We start from the raw sequence: 22,264 nt of genomic DNA on the forward strand, positions 1-22,264 counted from the left end.
TTAACTCTAGTTTTCCCTAAAAGGAACAAAGAGCCCAAATTTGAACAAAATTCAGAGAAGACCTTATAAAGGAGCTAAGACCAAGACTGAAGTAGATCAATCTAGTGATTCATGAGAAGTTCTTCAAATTCATTTTTTCTATTTTTAGCTCTAGTGGCCCCTAAAACAGGACAAATGCCCCTTACTAAACAAACTTGTGAGATGACCTTAAAATGATGCTAAAGATCATGCTTTGATCAAAGAGTTCATGGGAAGAAGCTGTTTAAAAGTTTTCTATACCTAGCTCTGGCAGCCCCTTAACGGACCAACGTGAACCATTTCAACAACAATGATAACGGTACATGCTAGGATGCTACTAACTAAGTTTAGTGTAACTGCAGCCAGTAGATTGAGAGAAGATGTTTAAGTAAAACTGTTTATGCAGGACTACAAACAGATGAAAGCTGGACCATCCACTATACTAACTGCTTACCCTGAACAAATTCAGGTGCAGTAAAAATTAATGGTGTATCTAGTGACATTCTGTACACAAAATTAAACTTAAAATTAGGCATGAATGTTTGACAATAAAACAAAGAGGCTTAACTGGGCCTAAGAGAATCTCCACCATATAATCTTGCTATTGGCCAAGTTTTGCACTTCATACAAGTTATTAAATGGATTTAAAAAAAAAAAATTCCTGTATTTTGCTGTGACAGTCTACAAATATATTTTATCCTACCTTCATGCAAAATAAAGGCAAAAATCAAGGGGTCAGATAAATTTTGCTTTATCTGGTCAGTGACTAGATAAAGCTTGACGGACTACTTTTTGGATTTTTTTTAAAACGACGCCATCTTGTTTTTGAGAATAACTGCTAAAAGACATATTTATGCAATTATTTTCATAAACGCGCTTTTATTACGTACATGTATTTATGTTAGTGTATGCATACCGTTATTGCAATTACTACAAAAGTTTTTATAACAGAACGCTTGGAGAAACGGAAGTGGGCTCATTGTTTTAGCGTTTGTTCAGAATTTTAGCTTTCTACACTTCAATCTAGGAATATATTGCATCTGTAATGGAGTGTTATTGAATAAAATCATCGAGGAAATGGTTTGCCTATCTGTTTTGTCAAGCGGCGATATGGTGTGTATATAAGTCTCGTCAATCGTTTGCTTGGTGAGGATGGGCAATCCGGCATTCAACTGAACTTGGCAGCAAATTAAAATTATTCTTTAATGTTCAGCAGAACAGAGAAGCCGGACACAAAGCAAAACAAGGTTAGCCTTTGTTTTTGGCTCTTTTTATAAAATTTTTATTTTAAAGACCTGTTTGTGTAATGGTGGGGCGTATTAATTTCTTTGCAAGACAGACTCAGATCTAGTTGGTGGTAAATTTGAAAATTTTTAATTAAAGAATGATTTTAGATCAGAAGGTAGGATAAATAGAACATTAGGTTACTGTCTTATAAATTTAAATTTATAAGACAGTAACCTAATATTCTCTATATAACTAACCAATACAACAAATTTCAAGATAAGAAGTTGTTTAAATTTCTGCTCTGTAGTCTCCTTACAGAGGCCAAAAAAAACAAAACAATAATGATGGCGCTACAGACAAGGTTTGATGGGGCTGAATCAAGCTGTTCATGGGAAGATGCCATTTAAAGATTTTTCTATTTTAAGGTGAACCATTTGAAGAAACTTGACAGAGGTCCTGCTGGTGTAACTCTGGCAAGCAGTTTCAGAGGAGGAGAGACTCAAGCAACAATGCTGATACAAGATACTAGATGCCTGATCCACCTACACTCAGACGAGCTTAAAGTAGCAGCATATAAAATCAGTCAAACCTAAATGTTAAATGACTTAGGTCCATGGTAAATGTGCTTTTCATGTTTATGGTTGCTGTGACCTTAACCTTTGACTAACCGACTCTTAGCAATCAGAGGTCAAAAGGTTTACAGACATTGAGCAGAAACTGAATTGTTTTATTCGACAGAGAATCAGCACAATCACTGTAAAGTCCCTTGAAGCATATAAAAAGTCTTCAAACAGATTACTAAAATTTGTTCATCTGAGATTCTTTTTCATTAACTTGCCATTATAAGAATATGTTTTTCCAATATTTCACCATTCAGTATATGATTGTATGACAATGATTTACCTGTTGACAATTCGTCCTAGAGGTGTTGTATCAAAGAATGCCATAGGTAGTTTAAGAATGTTGGCCAGCATTCCATTGTGTAGAATTCCCGCAGCTCGGATCATTGTTATTGCACATATTATTGCATAGATAAGGATTACAATAGCTGAAAACAGAAAAAAATTACCATTAATCCAGTACAGATAATTGAATAAAGATAAAACAGACATAATTCATGGTAAATTTCTGCAAAAGTAATGCATCATGTGTCATATCATGTAACAAATAATGTGGAATAGCTATTTTCAGTTTGAATCAAATCCATCTAGTAATACATGAAATAGAGCAAAAGTGCATCACAACTTTAACCTGAAATTCTAAGTAAAGAGGGCATTACTCACAAATTGGTGCCAGCATTATGAACCTTGTGTCATATGATGTGGGTGATAATGTGAAACAACCATTTTAAGTTTGAATCAAATCCATTTTGTGATAATTTAGATAGAGTGAAAGTGCACCAAAACTTTAATCTGAAATTCAAAGTAAAAAGAGGTGATAATTCATGGAATATTGGTGTGAGAGTTATGACCATTGTGCCATAAGATGTGGGTGATGATGAGGAATAATTATTTTAAGTTGAAACAAATCTGAATAGTAATTACAGAGATAAAAAAAAAATGTGCATCAATACTTTAACCAAAATGCAGATGAGGAAGGACTTTGATGCTGGGTCGAGTAGAACAGCTGTCCATACTTCATACAGTCAAGCTAAAAATGGACCATAACTCCAGAAAATATAATTAGACATGGAAGTCCAGACAATTCGTATGTCCACATCATGCTGATTGGGTTTCAACTGGATGCAAACTGTAGAAGTTAAGCACACAATTTTCTGATATTAGCTAAGTTCAAAAAGGGCCATTACTCCAAGAAAGATCATCGGGCCTGAAAGTCCCGACAATATGGAAATGTCCATCATTTCTGCTGGATAGGAATCTTTAGGAGCTGAGTTCAAAATGAATGCATAATGGATGGACAGTTCAAACACATATATATCTGAGACCATTCCAAATAAAACTAGGTTAACACAAAAGTTTTACCAAAATTTTTTAGTTGAAAAATGGGGCATAATTTGTAAATTCTATTCAAAGATTTTAAACCTGATTAAGACAGGTCATTTCATGATGTGGAAGACTTAAGGAGTTTGAAAGCATTCACTGCAATCAGAAACCTGCTTTCAGGCAAAACTTTCACAGAAATTTCTAATTGAAACTGGCATAATTTTGCCAAATATGAAACCTGCCATAAGAGGTCACCTAATAATGTCAACAAGGGCTTCACAAGTCCTAGATCAGAAAAAATAAAATTTAAATTTCTTGTGTGTGTCTGAGACAATGTAATATGGCAGTGGGTTGGGGGTTTGGGGAATTTTGTGAGGCAGTAGTGATTGAATACTAGGGCAACAGAAACCAAAAGAGATTTTTTCTGTTGGGAGTAAGCGGTGGTCAACATGTTTGTGTGTTGGGGTGTGGATGAGAGTAATATGAACTCTATTTGGGACACTCAACTTTGACCTAACAATCAAACTAACCAAATTTGAAGTCAATACCTTTAATGATTATTGAGTTATGCACCTGACTCGAAAATATGATGGACAGACGGGCAGATGAACAGACAGACTGACCAATGTGCACACACATGCCATCACATAGTCTATTTTTTCAAAATTGGCATATAAAAATGTATGTAGAGCTTGAAAACATTCAGTCAAGTAGTTTCTTTGAAACATGCTCACATGGAAAAATTCATAAAATTTTCAGAGTAGGTAAATAGGCTCATTATATTGACAAAATGTAAGCCTGCCCTGTCAGGTCATCTCATGTGTGAAGTTTGGAACCATTTTGCCTTACACTTTTTTTAGAAACCTGTAAACATAAACACTTCAGTCTGTGACTCTGATGACAACACTGATACTGATGACAGGTTGACAATAAAACCTCTACTGCTGGAAAAATTTCAAACAGTCATTCTTAAAATTAACTAACACATACCTTGACCAACTCCAAGTGCTGCATAAATTCCCAAATATTTATAATTCCTGTTCTGATATTCGGTGGTATTAACATTATTGGGATTCTTGAGATAGTCATCATCTGTCCACTGTGCCAGCCAGATACTGGAGTATATACCACCACCTTGGTACACGATAAACAGCGCAAATATAACAAATGTTGCCAGCGCTCCAATCGCAGAAAAATATTTCATGTACACCTTCCATGATACCTAAGATAATCAAAATATCAGTTTATTTAGAGATGGGTCTTTAATTTACATGTTTTTTTCTTTTAGAGAAGATGCAGTTATATGGATAGAAGAGTACTAATTCCAATATTGTACATGAACTTACATAGTTGAAGCCATTAAGGTGGTAATCAAACCAATGTTTTCAATAACACTTTTTACTATGTCAATCAAATATTCAAACCTATGACAACAAGTGTGGCAGCTACAACATTATCATACTTACCACTCTTTCATTACAACTACAGACTACTTTTAGTAAAAGTACATATTACCAAATAACCCTAAATTCAACTAGAGCTTTCACTGAAGGTGATGAATGTATGCCCCCCACCCCCACCACACACTGACACAGTACATTGCAATTTGATGCACGCAAGATTGCATAATTATGTGGACTGTATGTATATAGTACAGTAATAAAAAACGAAGTCCCATAATTCCGCAGCATTTTTTTCTGAAAGAACATAACATACACCATGCACAACTAGGGTTGGTACTGATCACTTGTATGAAGTTTCATTAAATTAAGTGCAAGGGTTCAGGAGATTAGGCATGCACAAGATTGCATATGCAGACTGTATGTATAGAGCATATTAACACAAGTCCAATATCTCTGCAGAATTTTTCTCTGAAAGAACCTAAGCAAAGCCGCATCTATTACAAGAGGTAAGAGTGCACTTACATTTCCTGTTTCTGCCTTCTCAGCTTTAATGAGTTTAAGTGAAACTGTATCTATTACAAGAGGTAGGAGTGCACTTACTTTTCTTGTTTCTGCCTTCTCTGCTTCAATGAGTTTAAGTGAAACTGTATCTATTAGGTAAGTGTGCACTTACATTTCCTGTTTCTGCCTTCTCTGCTTGAATGAGTTTAAGTGGAACTGTATCTATTACAAGAGGTAAGTGTGCACTTACATTTCCTGTTTCTGCCTTCTCTGCTTTAATGAGTTTTAAGTGAAACTGCATCTATTACAAGAGGTAAGTGTGCACTTACATTTCCTGTTTCTGCCTTCTCAGCTTCAATGAGTTTAAGTGAAACTGTATCTATTACAAGAGGTAAGTGTGCACTTACATTTCCTATTTCTGCCTTCTCTGCTTCAATGAGTTTAAGTGAAACTGTATCTATTACAGGAGGTAAGTGTGCACTTACATTTCCTGTTTCTGCCTTCTCTGCTTCAATGAGTTTAAGTGAAACTGTATCTATTACAAGAGGTAAGTGTGCACTTACATTTCCTGTTTCTGCCTTCTCTGCTTTAATGAGTTTAAGTGAAACTGTATCTATTACAAGAGGTAAGTGTGCACTTACCTTTCCTGTTTCTGCCTTCTCTGCTTCAATGAGTTTAAGTGTAACTGTATCTACTAGGTAAGTGTGCACTTACATTTCCTGTTTCTGCCTTCTCTGCTTGAATGAGTTTAAGTGGAACTGTATCTATTACAAAATGTCAGAGTGCACTTACATTTCCTGTTTCTGCCTTCTCTGCTTCAATGAGTTTAAATGAAACTGTGTCTATTACATGAGGTAAGTGTGCACTTACATTTCCTGTTTCTGCCATCTCTGCTTCAAGGAGTTTAAGTGAAACTGTGTCTATTACAAGAGGTAAGAGTGCACTTACATTTTCTGTTTCTGCCTTCTCTACTTCAAGGAGTTTAAGTGAAACTGTATCAATTACAAGAGGTAGGAGTGCACTTACATTTCCTGTTTCCACCTTCTCAGCTTCAATGAGTTTAAGTGAAACTGTATTCTATTACAAAAGGTAAGAGTGCACTTTCATTTTCCTGTTTCTGCCTTCTAGGCTTCAATGAGTTTAAGTGGAAAACTGATCTATTTAAAGAGGTAAGAGTGCACTTACATTTCCTGTTTCTGCCCTTTTCAGCTTCAAAGAGTTTAAGTGAAACTGTATCTATTACAAGAGGTAGAGTGCACTTACATTTCTGTTTTAAATGTCTATCCTCTGCCCTTTTAAGGAGTTTAATGAAACTTGTCTAATAAGATATAGGAGTGCCACTTTACATTTCCTGTTTCTGCCTTTCAGGCCCCCTTCAATGAGTTTAAGTGAAACTGTATCTATTACAAGAGGTAAGAGTGCACTTACATTTCCTGTTTCTGCCTTCTCAGCTTCAATGAGTTTAAGTGAAACTGTATCTATTACAAGAGGTAAGAGTGCACTTACATTTCCTGTTTCTGCCTTCTCAGCTTCAATGAGTTTAAGTGAAACTGTATCTATTACAAGAGGTAAGAGTGCACTTACATTGCCTGTTTCTGCCTTCTCTTCTTCAAGGAGTTTAAGTTGAACTGTATCAATTACAAGAGGTAAGAGTGCACTTACATTTCCTGTTTCTGCCTTCTCAGCTTCAAGGAGTTTAAGTTGAACTGTATCAATTACAAGAGGTAAGAGTGCACTTACATTTCCTGTTTCTGCCTTCTCTTCTTCAATGAGTTTAAGTGAAACTGTATCTATTACAAGAGGTAAGAGTGCACTTACATTTCCTGTTTCTGCCTTCTCAGCTTCAATGAGTTTAAGTGAAACTGTATCTATTACAAGAGGTAAGAGTGCACTTACATTGCCTGTTTCTGCCTTCTCTTCTTCAAGGAGTTTAAGTTGAACTGTATCAATTACAAGAGGTAAGAGTGCACTTACATTGCCTGTTTCTGCCTTCTCTTCTTCAAGGAGTTTAAATGAAACTGTATCAATTACAAGAGGTAAGAGTGCACTTACATTTCCTGTTTCTGCCTTCTCTTCTTCAAGGAGTTTAAGTGAAACTGTATCTATTACAAGAGGTAAGAGTGCACTTACATTGCCTGTTTCTGCCTTCTCAGCTTCAATGAGTTTAAGTGAAACTATCTATTAGAAGAGGTAAGAGTGCACTTAATTTCCTGTTTCTGCCTTCTCAGCTTCAATGAGTTTAAGTGAAACTGTATCTATTACAGGTGTAAGGGTGCACTTACATTTCCTGTTTTTGTTTTCTCAGCTTCAGTGAGTTTAAGTGAAACTGTATCTACTACTAGAGGTAAGAGTGCACTTCCCTTTCCTGTTTCTGCCTTCTCAACTTCATTGAGTTTAAGTGAAACAGTATCTATTACGAGAGGTAAGAGTACACTTAATTTCCTGCTTCTGCCTTCTCAGTTTCAATGAGTTTAAGTGAAACTGTATCTATTACAGGTGTAAGGGTGCACTTACATTTCCTGTTTCTGCCTTCTCTTCTTCAAGGAGTTTAGGTGAAACTGTATCTATTACAAGAGTGTGTACTTACATTTCCTGTTTCTGCCTTCTCAGCTTCAATAAGTTTATCAGCTTTCTTCTTATCCTTATCTTCCTTCCATTCACCTTTAGCTCCTTTGTCTATTGTAGATATTGTTCGCTCAAGGGGAGGCTTTTTCTTCCCAGATTTCGGGCTGAAATTTTGTATTACATTTTTCTATAAGCATATGCTGCAAACATCTTTCTATACCCTATGAATGAAATTGTGTTGTTTGTTCCTGTTTGATTATCATTTTATGTTTTAAAGTGAGTACTGTCATTGTCTCCAGTCAGAAGAGTTAAACGAGGATTACTTGTGTAACTTGTACGACATTACCTATTTTAAATGTTCTTCTTTCTTTAAACATCAGACATTGTAAAATGACATGTTTACTTTTTAACCAGACTGTTATTCGACATGTCCGTGTTTTACAGGTATTTGGTACAAATGTTGTTGACAAGTTTAATTTCTGAAATAAAACACCTGATTCTTATTATTCCTACATACATGTCAGAGGGAGTTAATCTGGATCTACGGAAATGAAAAGATTCACCTGAAATCTGTTTGTCACATTTCTGCATAAATTACTGCTTTCAGCATGAAAAATATGTTCCTTATAACCAAGTTTCTGCTATAACCAAGTTCCCTGTATCCAAATATTTTCTTATATTACATCTATAATGAAGGGAACAAATTGAGAAATAAAAAAATTGTTTTTTATATCCAAAGTTTTGCTAATTCCAGGTTTGCTATATCCAATTTCTACTGTAATATAATATGTTAATCTCTAATGGTGAACAAAATGGAAAAATACAGAAATAATTATTTGACAACATAACACTGTCAGACTTCAGCTTTTGAGCAAGTACTTTTCATCATTTTCAACTACTGTTTAATTTACCAAATCAGGATTTTGTTCAAGGACCAGAAGCTATGCTAACATAAAATGGAGAAATGAAGGAATACATTGAAAAAAAAAACTAAACTATTTTCTGTCAGTCCAAGCCTCTAGTAATAATGCCATTCATCATTGCTGAGACAGACTTTTAAAAGAGACGAATTGTTTTTAAATGTATAACAAACATTTGACTTAAACTGGTCTTAATTTCATATACAGTCCAGTCTGCCTTTTGAAGCATCAGGTCAAGGAAAATGGCCAAAATGACTGTTTAAAAACAGCTGACCACTTAATGCTGGTGTGGATTTATTCCTGATTTTGTTAACACGTTCTTTTTCAAAAATATTTGTACTTACTGAAACAGAATAAAAGGAATCCAATTTTTTTTCTTTTTGTATGAATTGGGTCTCATATCTCTTTGAATTCAACAGTATTTCATTTTTTTCAGGCCAAATTCGAATAATTACATCATAACCAGACAAAACATTGGATCGACCATGAGCAAAAGGGATAAAGTGACAAAATTATTGACAGACAAATTCCAATATCAATAGATGTCTCTTCCATTAATTCATTCATTCCACAAAGGGAGGTTCTTATTACAGAATACTGTACAAACAGTACTAAAAGGTGAGAAAATTATCAACTATATTAACCAATTCATTTTACAATGTACTTATAGACATGAACCACTAAATCATCATCTTCAAAGACAAGTTCTAAAATCTGCTATCATTACAGCCCTTGTCTTGTGTACAATTTTAAAGGATAACTTGCAACATAGCTTTCAACAGAAGTATGATTTAAGGTAGTTACAAATGTTGCTATTTTTACTGTTTCGAAACCCTAGGGACAGCATGGATCATAAACCTTGCATACGCTCAATTCCTCATCCCATGCTGTCTCTGGGATAGGGAAAACCCTGTCTTATACAAGAGATATGTAAGATCCTTATATTCTTACGTGGTTCTAAGTCGGCCCACAACATCTTCATCACCAGAGACACCAGTCCCATCTGTACCAGATGTTACAGAATCAACTCTTTCCAAAATTTTACTCTTTATTTGTTGAACTGAAAAAAACACAGCTCATTTGAAATAGCACAAACAAATAACATGCAACTGAAATTTTTACATAAATGGCTTTATAAGGTGAAGCTTATGCCAAATAATACATGGCTGCATGTAAGTATGTAAGGAAAAATAAGCATGGCTATAAAAAATTTCAAACAAATGATACATTAACTAAAACACAGACTTTATACATTATGCATGTATCTAGTAAATTTTTGGTCCAGCAAAATTATGAACTTCACATTTTACAGTACTGTTCAAGTCTTTTAGCTGTCACAGATACATAATTACACTGTCAGTGCACACTGTTTATCACAGATACATTATTACACTGTCAGTGCACACTGTTTATCACAGGTACATAATTACACTGTCAGTGCACACTGTTTATTGAAAACAGACCAAAATCAATATGTCATATGGTTACTAATCTTATAATTATAATTATACACCTATGATTTTTTAATAAAACTGAACTACAGTCATAACCTTGGTAAGATATACAAAAAGAGCCGTGTTAATTGCCAAAAAATGTCAACATTACCTTCAGGGTCATCTTCATCATCATTGTCTTCCTGTGTTAGATAGACCTTGAGGAACTGAGCAAATGCTCCATCATGTGACATCAACTCCTCGTATGATCCGAGTTCAGATACGCGGCCGTCTACCATTACAACTATAGTGTCAACCATCGGCAACCAGTGAACTCCATGTGTCACAAGAATACGCGTCTAAAACCAAATATAATAAACATGTTATCATTTGCTCTTGTATCAAAATAATACTTACATTGCAAATAACATAGACAAGATAATAATGCAGAATGAAAAACCAAACAAGACAGCTGTCCACAAGACTACTGGACAAATGATAAGTCATACATGGGTCATAATCTCCATTACAGTCAGGAAAGACATTAAGTATAATTATAGTTTATTACAACAAGAGTTGTCAGATGACAGAAATGCTTGAGTATTCAAACATCTTTTCACTAAAAAAAGTTAAAATAAAAAAAAACTAAGGCAAGTATAAACAAGCGAGAAATGATGGTCCTAGATGGCTATCCAGAGTTTCAGAGCATAACCAGGTTAGACAGTGTACAACTTTTGAAAAGGACCATAATATACTCCAGGTGTCAAAAATTCCAAAGGCAGCTGAAGTTGCTTACATAAATTATTTTAACAGATGACCAACAGTTTAAACACTAAATGCTTCTTAGGTCTTTAAAACTGGGTGAACTAGAGCTATCACTAAAGGTGATGAATGTACCCCCCGCATGCACTGACACAGTACATTGCAATTTGACGCACACAAGATTGCATAATTATGTGGACTGTATGTATATAGACTGTATGTATACAGTATAGTAACAAAAAACAAAGTCCCATAACTATGCAGAATATAAAAGAATGTAACATGCACCATGCACAACTAGGGTTGGTATTGATCACTTGTTTGAAGTTTCATTAAATTGTGTGTAAGGGTTTGGTAGATTAGGCACGCACAAGATTGCATATGCAGACTGTATGTACATAGTATGTTAACAAGAAACAAAGTCCCATAACTCTGCAATCTCTGTTGCTGAAAGAACCTAACATGCCCCATGCACAACTACTATTGTTACTGATCACTTGTGTGAAGTTTCATTAAATTGTGTCAAGGGGATGAGGAGAGATGGTGCGCACAAGATTGTGTCTAAGTGCAGTTGAATATCGTTACCTCGATATCGGTTAGCTCGATACTCCGGTTAGCACGATGTGTACGAGTCGCTCCCGATTTTTTCCTATTTATCTTAATGTAATTATTTATCATTACCTCGATATGATTAGCTCGATATTTTGTTTAGCTCGATGATATTTTTCAGTCCCGTCAACTTACCTGTACTGTTTTTACACCTGGTTTTGTCGATATCACAGCTTGTCAAAAATATCCATGTTCCTTGTAAGGTGTGAAAATCAACCTATTGTTGTCATCTTCAAGTTAGATTGTGTGTATGTTTTGTTTGTTTAATCTAAATCTAATTTAAATGTCAAAAAGTTTACATTTAATTCCCAATAATTAGTGCTACAAAACACCGTGCAAGCAGGAAAGCTGTTTTCAAATATAATAACTAATTTGGATGAAATATTTTCTGTTTGACGGAGTAAAAATCTGCCATTTAGGATTGAGTAACAATATTAAACTTGCAAATTTTCGTTATTGAAGCACAGTCAAAATGACTACTCCACTAGGAACGTTACCGCTGCATTCAGACTTGTTTAGGGAAGGAATAAAAATGCTCATGTTTAAATGTATATTTTGAAAAATTAAAAAGTTGTATATATGTATTTAATTATATGATTTATTTTTAAATAAAATTAAAATCGTATTTACGTTAAATATTAATTCTTTTCCCTTTCAAGCCCTCTAAAAAAAGACAAAAAAACATTAGATATAATGACAATATAGACGTCCAACACAAGTACAAAGTAGTCCCAGATAGTCGATATCGTTACGTCGAACTACGGATACGTCGATGCAATTTTTGCAGTCCCTTGAATATCAAGGTAACGGTATTCGACTGTATATAGTATAGTAACAAAAAAACAAAGCCCAACTCTGCAAATTTTTTTTCTGAAAGAACCTAACATGCCCCATGCACAACTACTGTTGTTACTGATCACTTGTGTGAAGTTTCATTAAATTGTGTCAAGGGGATGAGGAGAGATGGTGCGCACAAGACTGTGTCTATGTATATAGTATAGTAACAAAAAAACAAAAGTCCCATAACTCTGCAATTTTTTTTTCTAAAAGAACCTAACATGCCCCATGCACAACTACTGTTGGTACTGATCACTTGTGTGAAGTTTCATTAAATTGTGTCAAGGGGATGAGGAGAGATGGTGCGCACAAGATTGTGTCTATGTATATAGTATAGTAACAAAAAAACAAAGTCCCATAACTCTGCAAATTTTTTTTCTACAAGAACCTAACATGCCCCATGCACAACTACTGTTGGTACTGATCACTTGTGTGAAGTTTCATTAAATTCTGTCAAGGGGATAAGGAGAGATGGTGCGCACAAGATTACGTCTACGGACAGACAGACGGACAGATAGACAGACAACCTGAAACCAGTATAACCCCTCTTACAACTTTGTTGTCTGGGGGGAGAAAAAGATACACACAGACAGCTGTAGCAGGCTGAGAGTGTTTTGAAAGGTCTCTCTATATAATGGTTATCTGCAACCACCTGTTCGTGAGAAGATGTCTATATTTTGCCCTTCATGTGAATAACTTATTTAAAGATATTTCTATGTCAGTTCTAGCCACTGGTGGCCATGTTTTTTGACAGAAGATGGATGGACATCAGACAGTGAGTGATCACAACAGTTCACCATGTACCACAGTATTGGTGCTTTTCAAATGCTCCAATTACAATACCAATAACATTTGCTTCCAGAGGCTCACCAAGGTGAATGACATTATGGTCTTGTAACTGAAATTAGAGACATGCTTTAACAATTCAGCAGACAGTCTTATAGAGCATTGTGATCTGTTTAACTTACCTTGTTTCTGAGTAAACCTTTTGATCCTATAACTTTATTGAAGATGTGTTTGCCGACATGCGAGTCAACTGCACTGAGAGGATCATCCAGCATATAAATGTCAGCATTGTTGTATACAGCACGAGCCAAACTTACACGCTGCTTCTGGCCTCCTGACAAATTGATACCCTAAAAAATTCAAATAATCTTAACAGAACAAAAATTTCATGTTCTTTTTAAGTATTAATGCAGTGCAACATTTACTATCAAAAGAACAAGAGATGTCTAATAACAGTGTACTCGACTATTTGAAGCCCTTCCACCTAATACTAGCTTACATACAAAAGCTTTAGAAAAATTTTCCTAGTTTGAAAAGGGGCATAAGTTTGCTAAAATGTAAGCCAGAGTGATGAAACTTGCCACATGAGGTCATCTCATGATGCCAAAGACGTGTGAAAAATCTGAGAACATTTGGACAAGTAGTTCTTGAGATACATGCTTACTTGCAAAACTTTGAAAAAAGAGCATAATTTTGTGAAAATGTAAGCCGAGTTATTTAAATTGCCCCATAAAGTCATCTCATGATGTGGAAAGAAGTGAGCTTATATATCTTTTGGTCTGGTAGTTTCTGAGAAACCTGCTTACATGCAAAACTTTCAGAAATTTCCAACTTAAACAAGAGCTGTCTGTAAGACAGCCAATGCTCGACTATTCGTATCATTGTCCCTTAAGCAGGAAATTATTACCCTAAATGTTAAAATTTCTGTAGAGTTTCAATCCAGTACCTGCATTAGTTTTGGAGATAGTAACTTGCATGCAAAACTTTAACCTGAAGTTTTAAGTTGAAAAGGGGATATAATTTGGCCAAAATGCATGTCAAGAGTTATGGAACTTGATGCAATCCACTAGTTTTATAACCCCGAAGACACATGTGAAGTTCCAATTTCATATCTGCATTTGTTTTGGAGATAGTAACTTGCATGCAAAACAGAATTTTCTAAGTCCAAAAGGGTGCATAACATCCCCAAAATACATGTCAGAGTTATGGGATTTGACCCAGTGAGGTTGGTAATTGATCTAGAAAAAGAAAAAAAAAGTTTCAAATCTATCTGCTACGCAAAACTTTAACCGGGATTTTCTAAGTCCAAAAGGGGGCATAATTTGGCCAAAATGCATGTCAGAGTTGTGGGACTTGATGCAATCAACTAGATTTATAACCCCAAAGACACATGTAAAGTTTCAATTCAATATCTGCATTAGTTTTGAAGATAGTAACTTGCATGTAAAACTTTAACCAGAATTTTCTAAGTCCAAAAGGGGGCATAATTTGTCCACAATACATGTCAGAGTAATGGGACATGACCAAGTGAGGTTAGTAATTGACCTGGAAAAAGAAAAAAACAAGCAAATTCAATGAATTGGAATCCCCCGCCGAAAGGGTCAGAGTTGAGGAACGGCAAAAAAATATATCCAGCAAAAAGTTAAGAATGTTACCAAGAAGCAAATAATTTCATTAGTCAAAATCAAATTAAAAGAAAATGAAGGGTTTGTTTGGGTGGGGCTGGGGGGGGGGGGGGGGGGGGGGGGGGGGTGAGAGGATACAACAGTTTACATGTTGATTATAAATATTGATAGAAAATGAAAAATGAAAAAAAAAATAAAATAACAAGAGGACAATGATGGTCCTGAATCGCTCACCTCTTCCCACATGACCCAGTTTTGAGTATGACGTCGTTTTTTCTATTATTTGACATAGTGACCTAGTTTTTGAGCTCATGTGACCCAGTTTTGAACTTCACCTAGATATTATCAAGATAAAAATTCTGACTAATTTTCATGAAGATCCATTGAAACATATGGTCTCTAGAGAGGTCACAAAATTTTTCTATTATTTGACCTATTGACCTAGTTTCTTATGGCACGTGACCCAGTTTCAAACTTGACCTAGATATCATCAAGATGAACATTCTGAGCAATTTTTATGGAGATCCATACACAAGTATGGCCTCTAGAGAGGTCACAAGGTTTTTCTATTTTTAGACCTACTGACCTAGTTTTTGACCGCATGTGACCCTGTTTCAAACTTGACCTAGATATCATCAAGATGAACATTCAGACCAATTTTCATACAGATCCCATGAAAAATATGGCCTTTAGAGAGGTCACAAGGTTTTTCTATTATTTGACCTACTGACCTAGTTTTAGAAGGCAAGTACCCAAGTTTCGAACTTGACCTAGATATCATCAAGATGAACATTCAGACCAACTTTCATACAGATCCCATGAAAAATATGGCCTCTAGAGAGGTCACAAGCTTTTCTATTACTTGATCTACTGACCTAGTTTTTGATGGCACGTGACCCAGTTTTGAACTTGACCTAGATATCATTAAGGTGAACATTCTGACCAATTTTCATGAAGATCTCATGAAATATATGGCCTCTAGAGAGGTCACAAGGTTTTTCTATTTTTAGACCTACTGACCTAGTTTTTGATCGCACGTGACCCAGTTTCGAACTTGACCTAGATATCATCAAGATGAACATTCAGACCAACTTTCATACAGATCCCATGAAAAAATATGGCCTTTAGAGAGGTCACAAGGTTTTTCTATTATCTGACCTACTTGAAGATCTCGTGAAATATATGGCCTCTAGAGAGGTCACAAGGTTTTTCTATTTTTAGACCTACTGACCTACTTTTTGAAGACACGTGACCCAGTTTTGAACTTGACCTAGATATCATCAAGGTGAACATTCTGACCAATTTTCATGAAGATCTTTTGAAATATATGGCCTCTAGAGAGGTCACAAGGTTTTTCTATTTTTAGACCTACTGACCTAGTTTTTGATGGCATGTGACCCAGTTTCGAACTTGACCTAGATATCACCAAGGTGAACATTCTGACCAATTTTCATGAAGATCTTGTGAAATATATGGCCTCTAGAGAGGTCACAAGGTTTTTCTATTTTAGACCTACTGACCTAGTTTTTGATGGCACGTGACCCAGTTTCGAACTTGACCTAGATATCATCAAGGTGAACATTCTGACCCATTTTCATAAAGATCCCATGAAAAATGTGACCTCTAGAGTGGTCACAAGCAAAAGTTTACGGACGCACGCACGGACGGACGGCGGACAACGGACACCGCGCGATCACAAAAGCTCACCTTGTCACTTTGTCACAGGCGAGCTAAAAATAAAAAATGGTGGGGGAGGAGGGGGGGACCAAGGTAAGGTGGTGACCAGGTGTAGGTACACAACATCACATGTTTATAATAAATGTTCATGGAAAAGAATGAAAGAAGTTTAATGAAATTCTTCCAATTGGTTGGTTTGTTATGTACAGATCTGTGGATTTTTAAACAATTAAAGGGCAATAACTATATGGAAAATTGACCAATCGAAAAAAACCTTGAAGGGCATCGTCGCAGTATCTTGGTTCATGTCTGTTTCAAGTTTGATGAAATTCTACCTGCTAGTTACTGAGAAATGACTGCAGACGGACATTTTTCATTAAATCAAGGGCAATAACTCTGACGGAAATTGACCTATCAAAAAAAAAACTTGACGGGCATCAGCACAGTATCTTGGTTCATGTCTATTTCAAATTTGATGAAATTCTACCTGTTAGTTACTGAGAAATAGCTGCAGACGGACATTTTTATTAAATCAAGGGCAATAACTCTGAGAGAAATTGACCAATCAAAAAAAAAACTTGACGGGCATCATCGCAGTATGTTGGTTCATGTTTATTTCAAGTTTCATGAAATTCTACCAAGTAGTTACTGAGAAATGGCTGCGGACGGACGGTTGGACTGACGGACGGACAACGCCATTTCAATACCCCCCTTCCGATTTCATCGGCGGGGGATAAAAAAGTTTCAAAGCTATACACCTTTAAATGATAGCCATATTTACTTACATGCAAAACTTTAACCAGGATTTTCTAAGTCCAAAAGGGGGCATAATTTGACCAAAATGCATGTCAAAGTTATGGGACTTGATGCTATCACCTAGTTTAATAACCCCAAAGATACATGTGAAGTTTCAATTCAATATCTGCATTTGTTTTGGAGAGTGTAACTTGCATGTAAATTTTTAACCAAGTTTTTCTAAAGCCAAAAGGGGGCATAATTTGGCCAAAATACATGTCAGAGTTATGGGACTTGACCCAGTGAGGTTGGTAATTGACCTAGCAAAAGAAAAAATAAGTTTTAAAGCTTTATGTCTTTAAATGACAGCCATATGTACTTGCATGCAAAACTTTAACCAAGGTGTGATGCCGACACTGGTGTGATGTCAAAGACATAATGTGAAGTTTGAAAGCATTTGGCCTTTAACTTGCTTACTCCCCTACTCAATGCTGACTTCCCATTACCATGCTTACTCCCCTACACCATGCTTACTTCCCTACACAAGGCTTTCTCCCCTACTCAATGCTGACTTCCCTACACTATGCTTACTCCCCTACTCAATGCTGACTTCCTATTACCATGCTTACTCCCCTACACCATGCTTACTCCCCTACTCAATGCTGACTTCCCATTACCATGCTTACTCCCCTACACCATGCTTACTTCCCTACACAAGGCTTTCTCCCCTACTCAATGCTGACTTCCCTACACTATGCTTACTCCCCTACTCAATGCTGACTTCCTATTACCATGCTTACTCCCCTACACCATGCTTACTCCCCTACTGAATGCTGACTCCCCTACACCATGCTTACTCCCCTACTCAATGCTGACTTCCCTACACCATGCTTACTCCCCTACTCAATGCTGAATTCCCATTACCATGCTTACTCCCCTACACCATACTTACTCCACTACTCAATGCTGAATTCCCTACACCATGCTTTTTCCCCTACTCAATGCTGACTTCCCTACAGTATGCTTACGCCCTTACTCAATACAACGACTTCCCTACACAAGCTTTTCTCCTCTACTCAATGCTGACTTCCCTACACCAGTCTAACTCCCCTTCTCAATGCTGACTTCCCTACACCATGCCTTCTCCACTTCTCAATGCTGACTTCCCTACACCATGCTTACTCCTGTACTCACTGCCGACACCCATATACCATGCTTTTTCCCATTCTCAATGCCAACTCCACTCTACCATAATAACTCCACTACTCAATGCTGACTTCCCACCTCCATGCTAGCTTCCCAACACTTTGCTTACTCCACTACCCCATGCTAAGTTTCATATGCACATATTATTTCCGAACTCAATGTTTATTCCCCTACACAATGCTGATTCCCTACATAATGTTTAGTCTACTACTCAAACTGAATGCTGACTTCTTTCCTCCATGCTAGCTTCCCTCATTTATGTAAGCTTCCCAACGACATGCTTCTCCACTACCCCATGCAAACTTCTCTACTCCATGCTTTCTTCCAGCCACCATACTTACCTTGTAACCATTTAAACTAGTCTCACCTTTTCTCCAATTTCTGTAAGATCGCCTCCTTGCAAGATGTCAAGGTCAGGTTTCAGTGCACACGCCTCTATCACCTGCTCATACTTATTTTGGTCTACGTCCTTTCCAAATAAGATATTTTCCCTAACTGTAGCATTCTGTATCCAGGCTTGTTGTGGTACATAGGCTACAGACCCCTGCAAACAATAAAAAAATAAATTCTGTATTGAGATAACCATTTTGAAATAAATATTAGCTTCATATTATAGCTTCTTCCCACACTGAACTAAACAAAATTATAACAAGAGGGTCACTGATCCGAAAGTGCTCATCGTAGCCTATATTTTATATATGTCACATACATTTTTGAACTTAGAACAATAATTTTGAACAATTATGGTAGACAGTACAACTTCGATATCACATGCCAAATATCAAGGCTCTAGCTATTATTGATTCAGATTTTCAAAGTTTCTTATATATAAACCTATTGTAAGTACATGTCACACACAGGGCCATGGCCATTTTTGAACTTAAGGCAATAATTTGGACAATTATGGTCGAGTCACACCCTAACATCACATGCCAAATATCAAAGCTCTAGAGAAAAAGATTTTTTAAAGTCTGATAGCTGAAAACCTATTTCTAATCAAAAAGACCCATGCATTATGTTCAATGAACCGGAACCATTGAACAACTCTGAAAGAGGGCTACCCAGAGATCATTTGTGTAGAGCTTCTTCTCAATCCAATCAGCGGTTTTGAAGGAGAAGTTGTTTAAAGAAATTGTTGATGAAAAGTAACCATGCCCTCTGGTGGCCATGTGTTTAACAAATCAAAAAAAAACATAAAAAAAAAACACTATTTGTAGAAGATCACACAAGGACCATTTGTGTGATATTATTTCAAAATTGGGCTAACAGTTTTATACAAGATGATTGTCTAAGTTTCTACTATATACATATAGGGAAAACTTACCATGCTCCCTGGCAGACATGTTTTATTACAAATCTAAATAATTTTAACAATCTTTGTAAAGGGTCACACATGGACCATTTGTATAAATTTATTTTAAAATCGGGCCAGTAGTTTCACACAAGAAGATTTTTTAATTTTCTACTATATACATATAGGGAAGTGACAATGCCCCCTGGCAGCCAAGTTCTCAGATGAATCGAAATAATTTGAACAATCTTGGTAGAGGATCAAAATTATTTTAAAATCGGGCCAAATGTTTCACACAAGAAGATTCTTAATGTTTCCACTATATACATGTAGGGAAAAGTGACCACGCCCTCTGGCAGACATTTTTTTGACGAAACTGGTATAATTTGAACAATCTTTGTAGAGGGTGACATGAAGACCATTTTGTGAAATTATTTCAAAATCGGACCATCGGTTTAAAAGAGATGCCCTTTGAAGATTTTTAGCTCTGGCGGCCCTTATGTGCAACCAAGCGGAACTGTTTAAACAAGTTTGGTAGAGGACCATCCAAGGAATATCCAAACCAAGTTTCATCAACTTCCATTCAGTTGTTTTGGAGAGATTTCGTTTAAACACAATTGTTGACGACGGACTACTTAATGGACGGACACAGTGTGACGATGAGCACTTTGTGCTCAGGTAAGCTAAAAAGTGTTACTATATAGTTACTATTTATAGTTTTCATCAAACAACAATTTTAATTCTAAACATATCCTTGTGAGATCCTATGCTCCTTACCTTGACTTTTACTCTTCCCTCATTTTTTTCCATTTCTCCGAGAAAGGCAGACACTAGAGATGATTTTCCACATCCTACCTGACCAACAACTGCTACCAGTTTACCATCAGATATATCCAGATTTATACTAAAAATAAAGTTTAAAGAAATTATCACATGACAGCTGAAAATTGGCGCAATTACAGTAATATCTGCTTGTACATCATTTTACTATTTTTCTGTAATACTAATTTAAATCTTATGGGCTGTGATTGTTATGGCACCACCATAAAATGTAAATAGAGCATTATGAATTAAAAACTTATTTACCAACTTGTAATTATTTCGTTGTCATGTGTGTGTTTTCAAAATGACCTGCAACCCTGGACCAGTGTAATATACATACTGGCCCTTGGCCTACAACCTTTGGTAACTTCAACACATTCATTGGCCCATAGCATGCAACCTTTGGTCAGTACAAAACATATATTGGCTCTTGGACTGCAACCTTAAATACTGTTGTTTTTTTTTTATGAAAGATATAGAGGATATTTGTTTGTTTCAGTGAAATATAAATTTTATTTCACAAGTGAGCATCAGAAACTGATATTTTCACGAGTGGCGTAGTTTATAAAATGTAGAAAATCGCGCAAAAGATCAACAGAAAGCATAACGCAAATGACGTCATTTTAACGACGTCATCGTCATTATGGTCCCCGTTATTCTTAACGCTCGGTATACAATTTGACTTCAATCGCGACGGAGGACCGGAACTAGTTTGGCAAAAACAGTGAAAATAAAAATGATAATCTACTGTTTCAAAACTGTGGATTATCACTTTTATTTCACTGAGAAAACTCTATAATTCACTGGAAAACATAAAATAAAAAGGCTTGATTTCATGAGATGAATCAATGATATATAGTATACTGAACAGCAAAAGAAACTATCCAGATATATAACTGGGGTATTTTTTAATAAAACACTTAAATTTATAAATTTGACATGTTTTCTACATACCACATTATGCTTGGAAGAACTTCCCATGCTAAATTTAAACAAGAGGACCATGATGGTCCTGAATCGCTCACCTGTCCCCACGTGACCCAGTTTTGAACTGAGTATGACGTCGTTTTTTCTATTATATATATAGTGACCTAGGTTTTGAGCTCATGTGACCCAGTTTCAAACCTGACCTAGATATCATCAAGATGAACATTCAGACCAACTTTTATACAGATCCCATGAAAAATATGGCCTCTAGAGAGGTCACAAGGTTTTTCTATTATTTGACCTACTGACCTAGTTTTTGATGACACATGACCCAGTTTCAAACATGATCTAGATGATATCATCAAGGTGAACATTCCGACTAACTTTCATGAAGATCCATTGAAAGTATGGCCTCTGGAGAGGTCACAATGTTTTTCTATTTTTAGACCTACTGACCTAGTTTTGGACCGCATGTGATCCAGTTTCGAACTTGACCTAGATATTATCAAGATGAACATTCAGACAACCTTTCATACAGATCCCATGAAAAATATGGCCTCTAGAGAGGTCACAAGGTTTTTACATTATTTGACTTTATGACCTAGTTTTTGATGGCACGTGGCCCAGTTTCAAACTTGACCTAGATATCATCATGGTAAACATTCTGATAAACTTTCATGAAGATCCATTGAAAAGTATGGCCTCTAGAGAGGTCACAAGGTTTTGCTATTTTTAGACCTACTGACCTAGTTTTTGACCGCACTTGACCCAGTTTCAAACTTGACCTAGATATCATCAAGATGGACAATCAGACCAACTTTCATACAGATCCCATGAAAAATATGGCCTCTAGAGAGGTCACAAGTTTCTTTTATTATTTGACCTACTGACCTAGTTTTTGAAGGCACGTGACCCAGTTTCGAACTTGACCTAGATATTATCAAGGTGAACATTCTGACTAACTTTCATGAAGATCC

General features: G+C 36.1%; 1 protein-coding gene across 2 annotated transcripts in view; it reads right to left on the reverse strand.

Annotated features, from left to right (window-relative positions):
- Positions 1-22,264, reverse strand: part of LOC123559606 (multidrug resistance-associated protein 1-like) — a 133,037-nt gene that overhangs the window by 16,241 nt on the left and 94,532 nt on the right. For both annotated transcript variants that reach the window (XM_053552540.1, XM_053552541.1), the window contains exons 18-25: positions 20,316-20,442; positions 18,615-18,791; positions 13,187-13,354; positions 10,183-10,369; positions 9,529-9,637; positions 7,680-7,821; positions 4,179-4,410; positions 2,149-2,293 (exon numbers count right to left, since the gene is read on the reverse strand). In XM_053552540.1, coding sequence (XP_053408515.1) covers positions 2,149-2,293; positions 4,179-4,410; positions 7,680-7,821; positions 9,529-9,637; positions 10,183-10,369; positions 13,187-13,354; positions 18,615-18,791; positions 20,316-20,442 — 1,287 coding nt within the window. The remainder of the gene's footprint in view (positions 1-2,148; positions 2,294-4,178; positions 4,411-7,679; positions 7,822-9,528; positions 9,638-10,182; positions 10,370-13,186; positions 13,355-18,614; positions 18,792-20,315; positions 20,443-22,264) is intronic.

Source organism: Mercenaria mercenaria, chromosome 10, assembly GCF_021730395.1.
Source record: "Mercenaria mercenaria strain notata chromosome 10, MADL_Memer_1, whole genome shotgun sequence".
Taxonomy (NCBI): domain Eukaryota; kingdom Metazoa; phylum Mollusca; class Bivalvia; order Venerida; family Veneridae; genus Mercenaria; species Mercenaria mercenaria.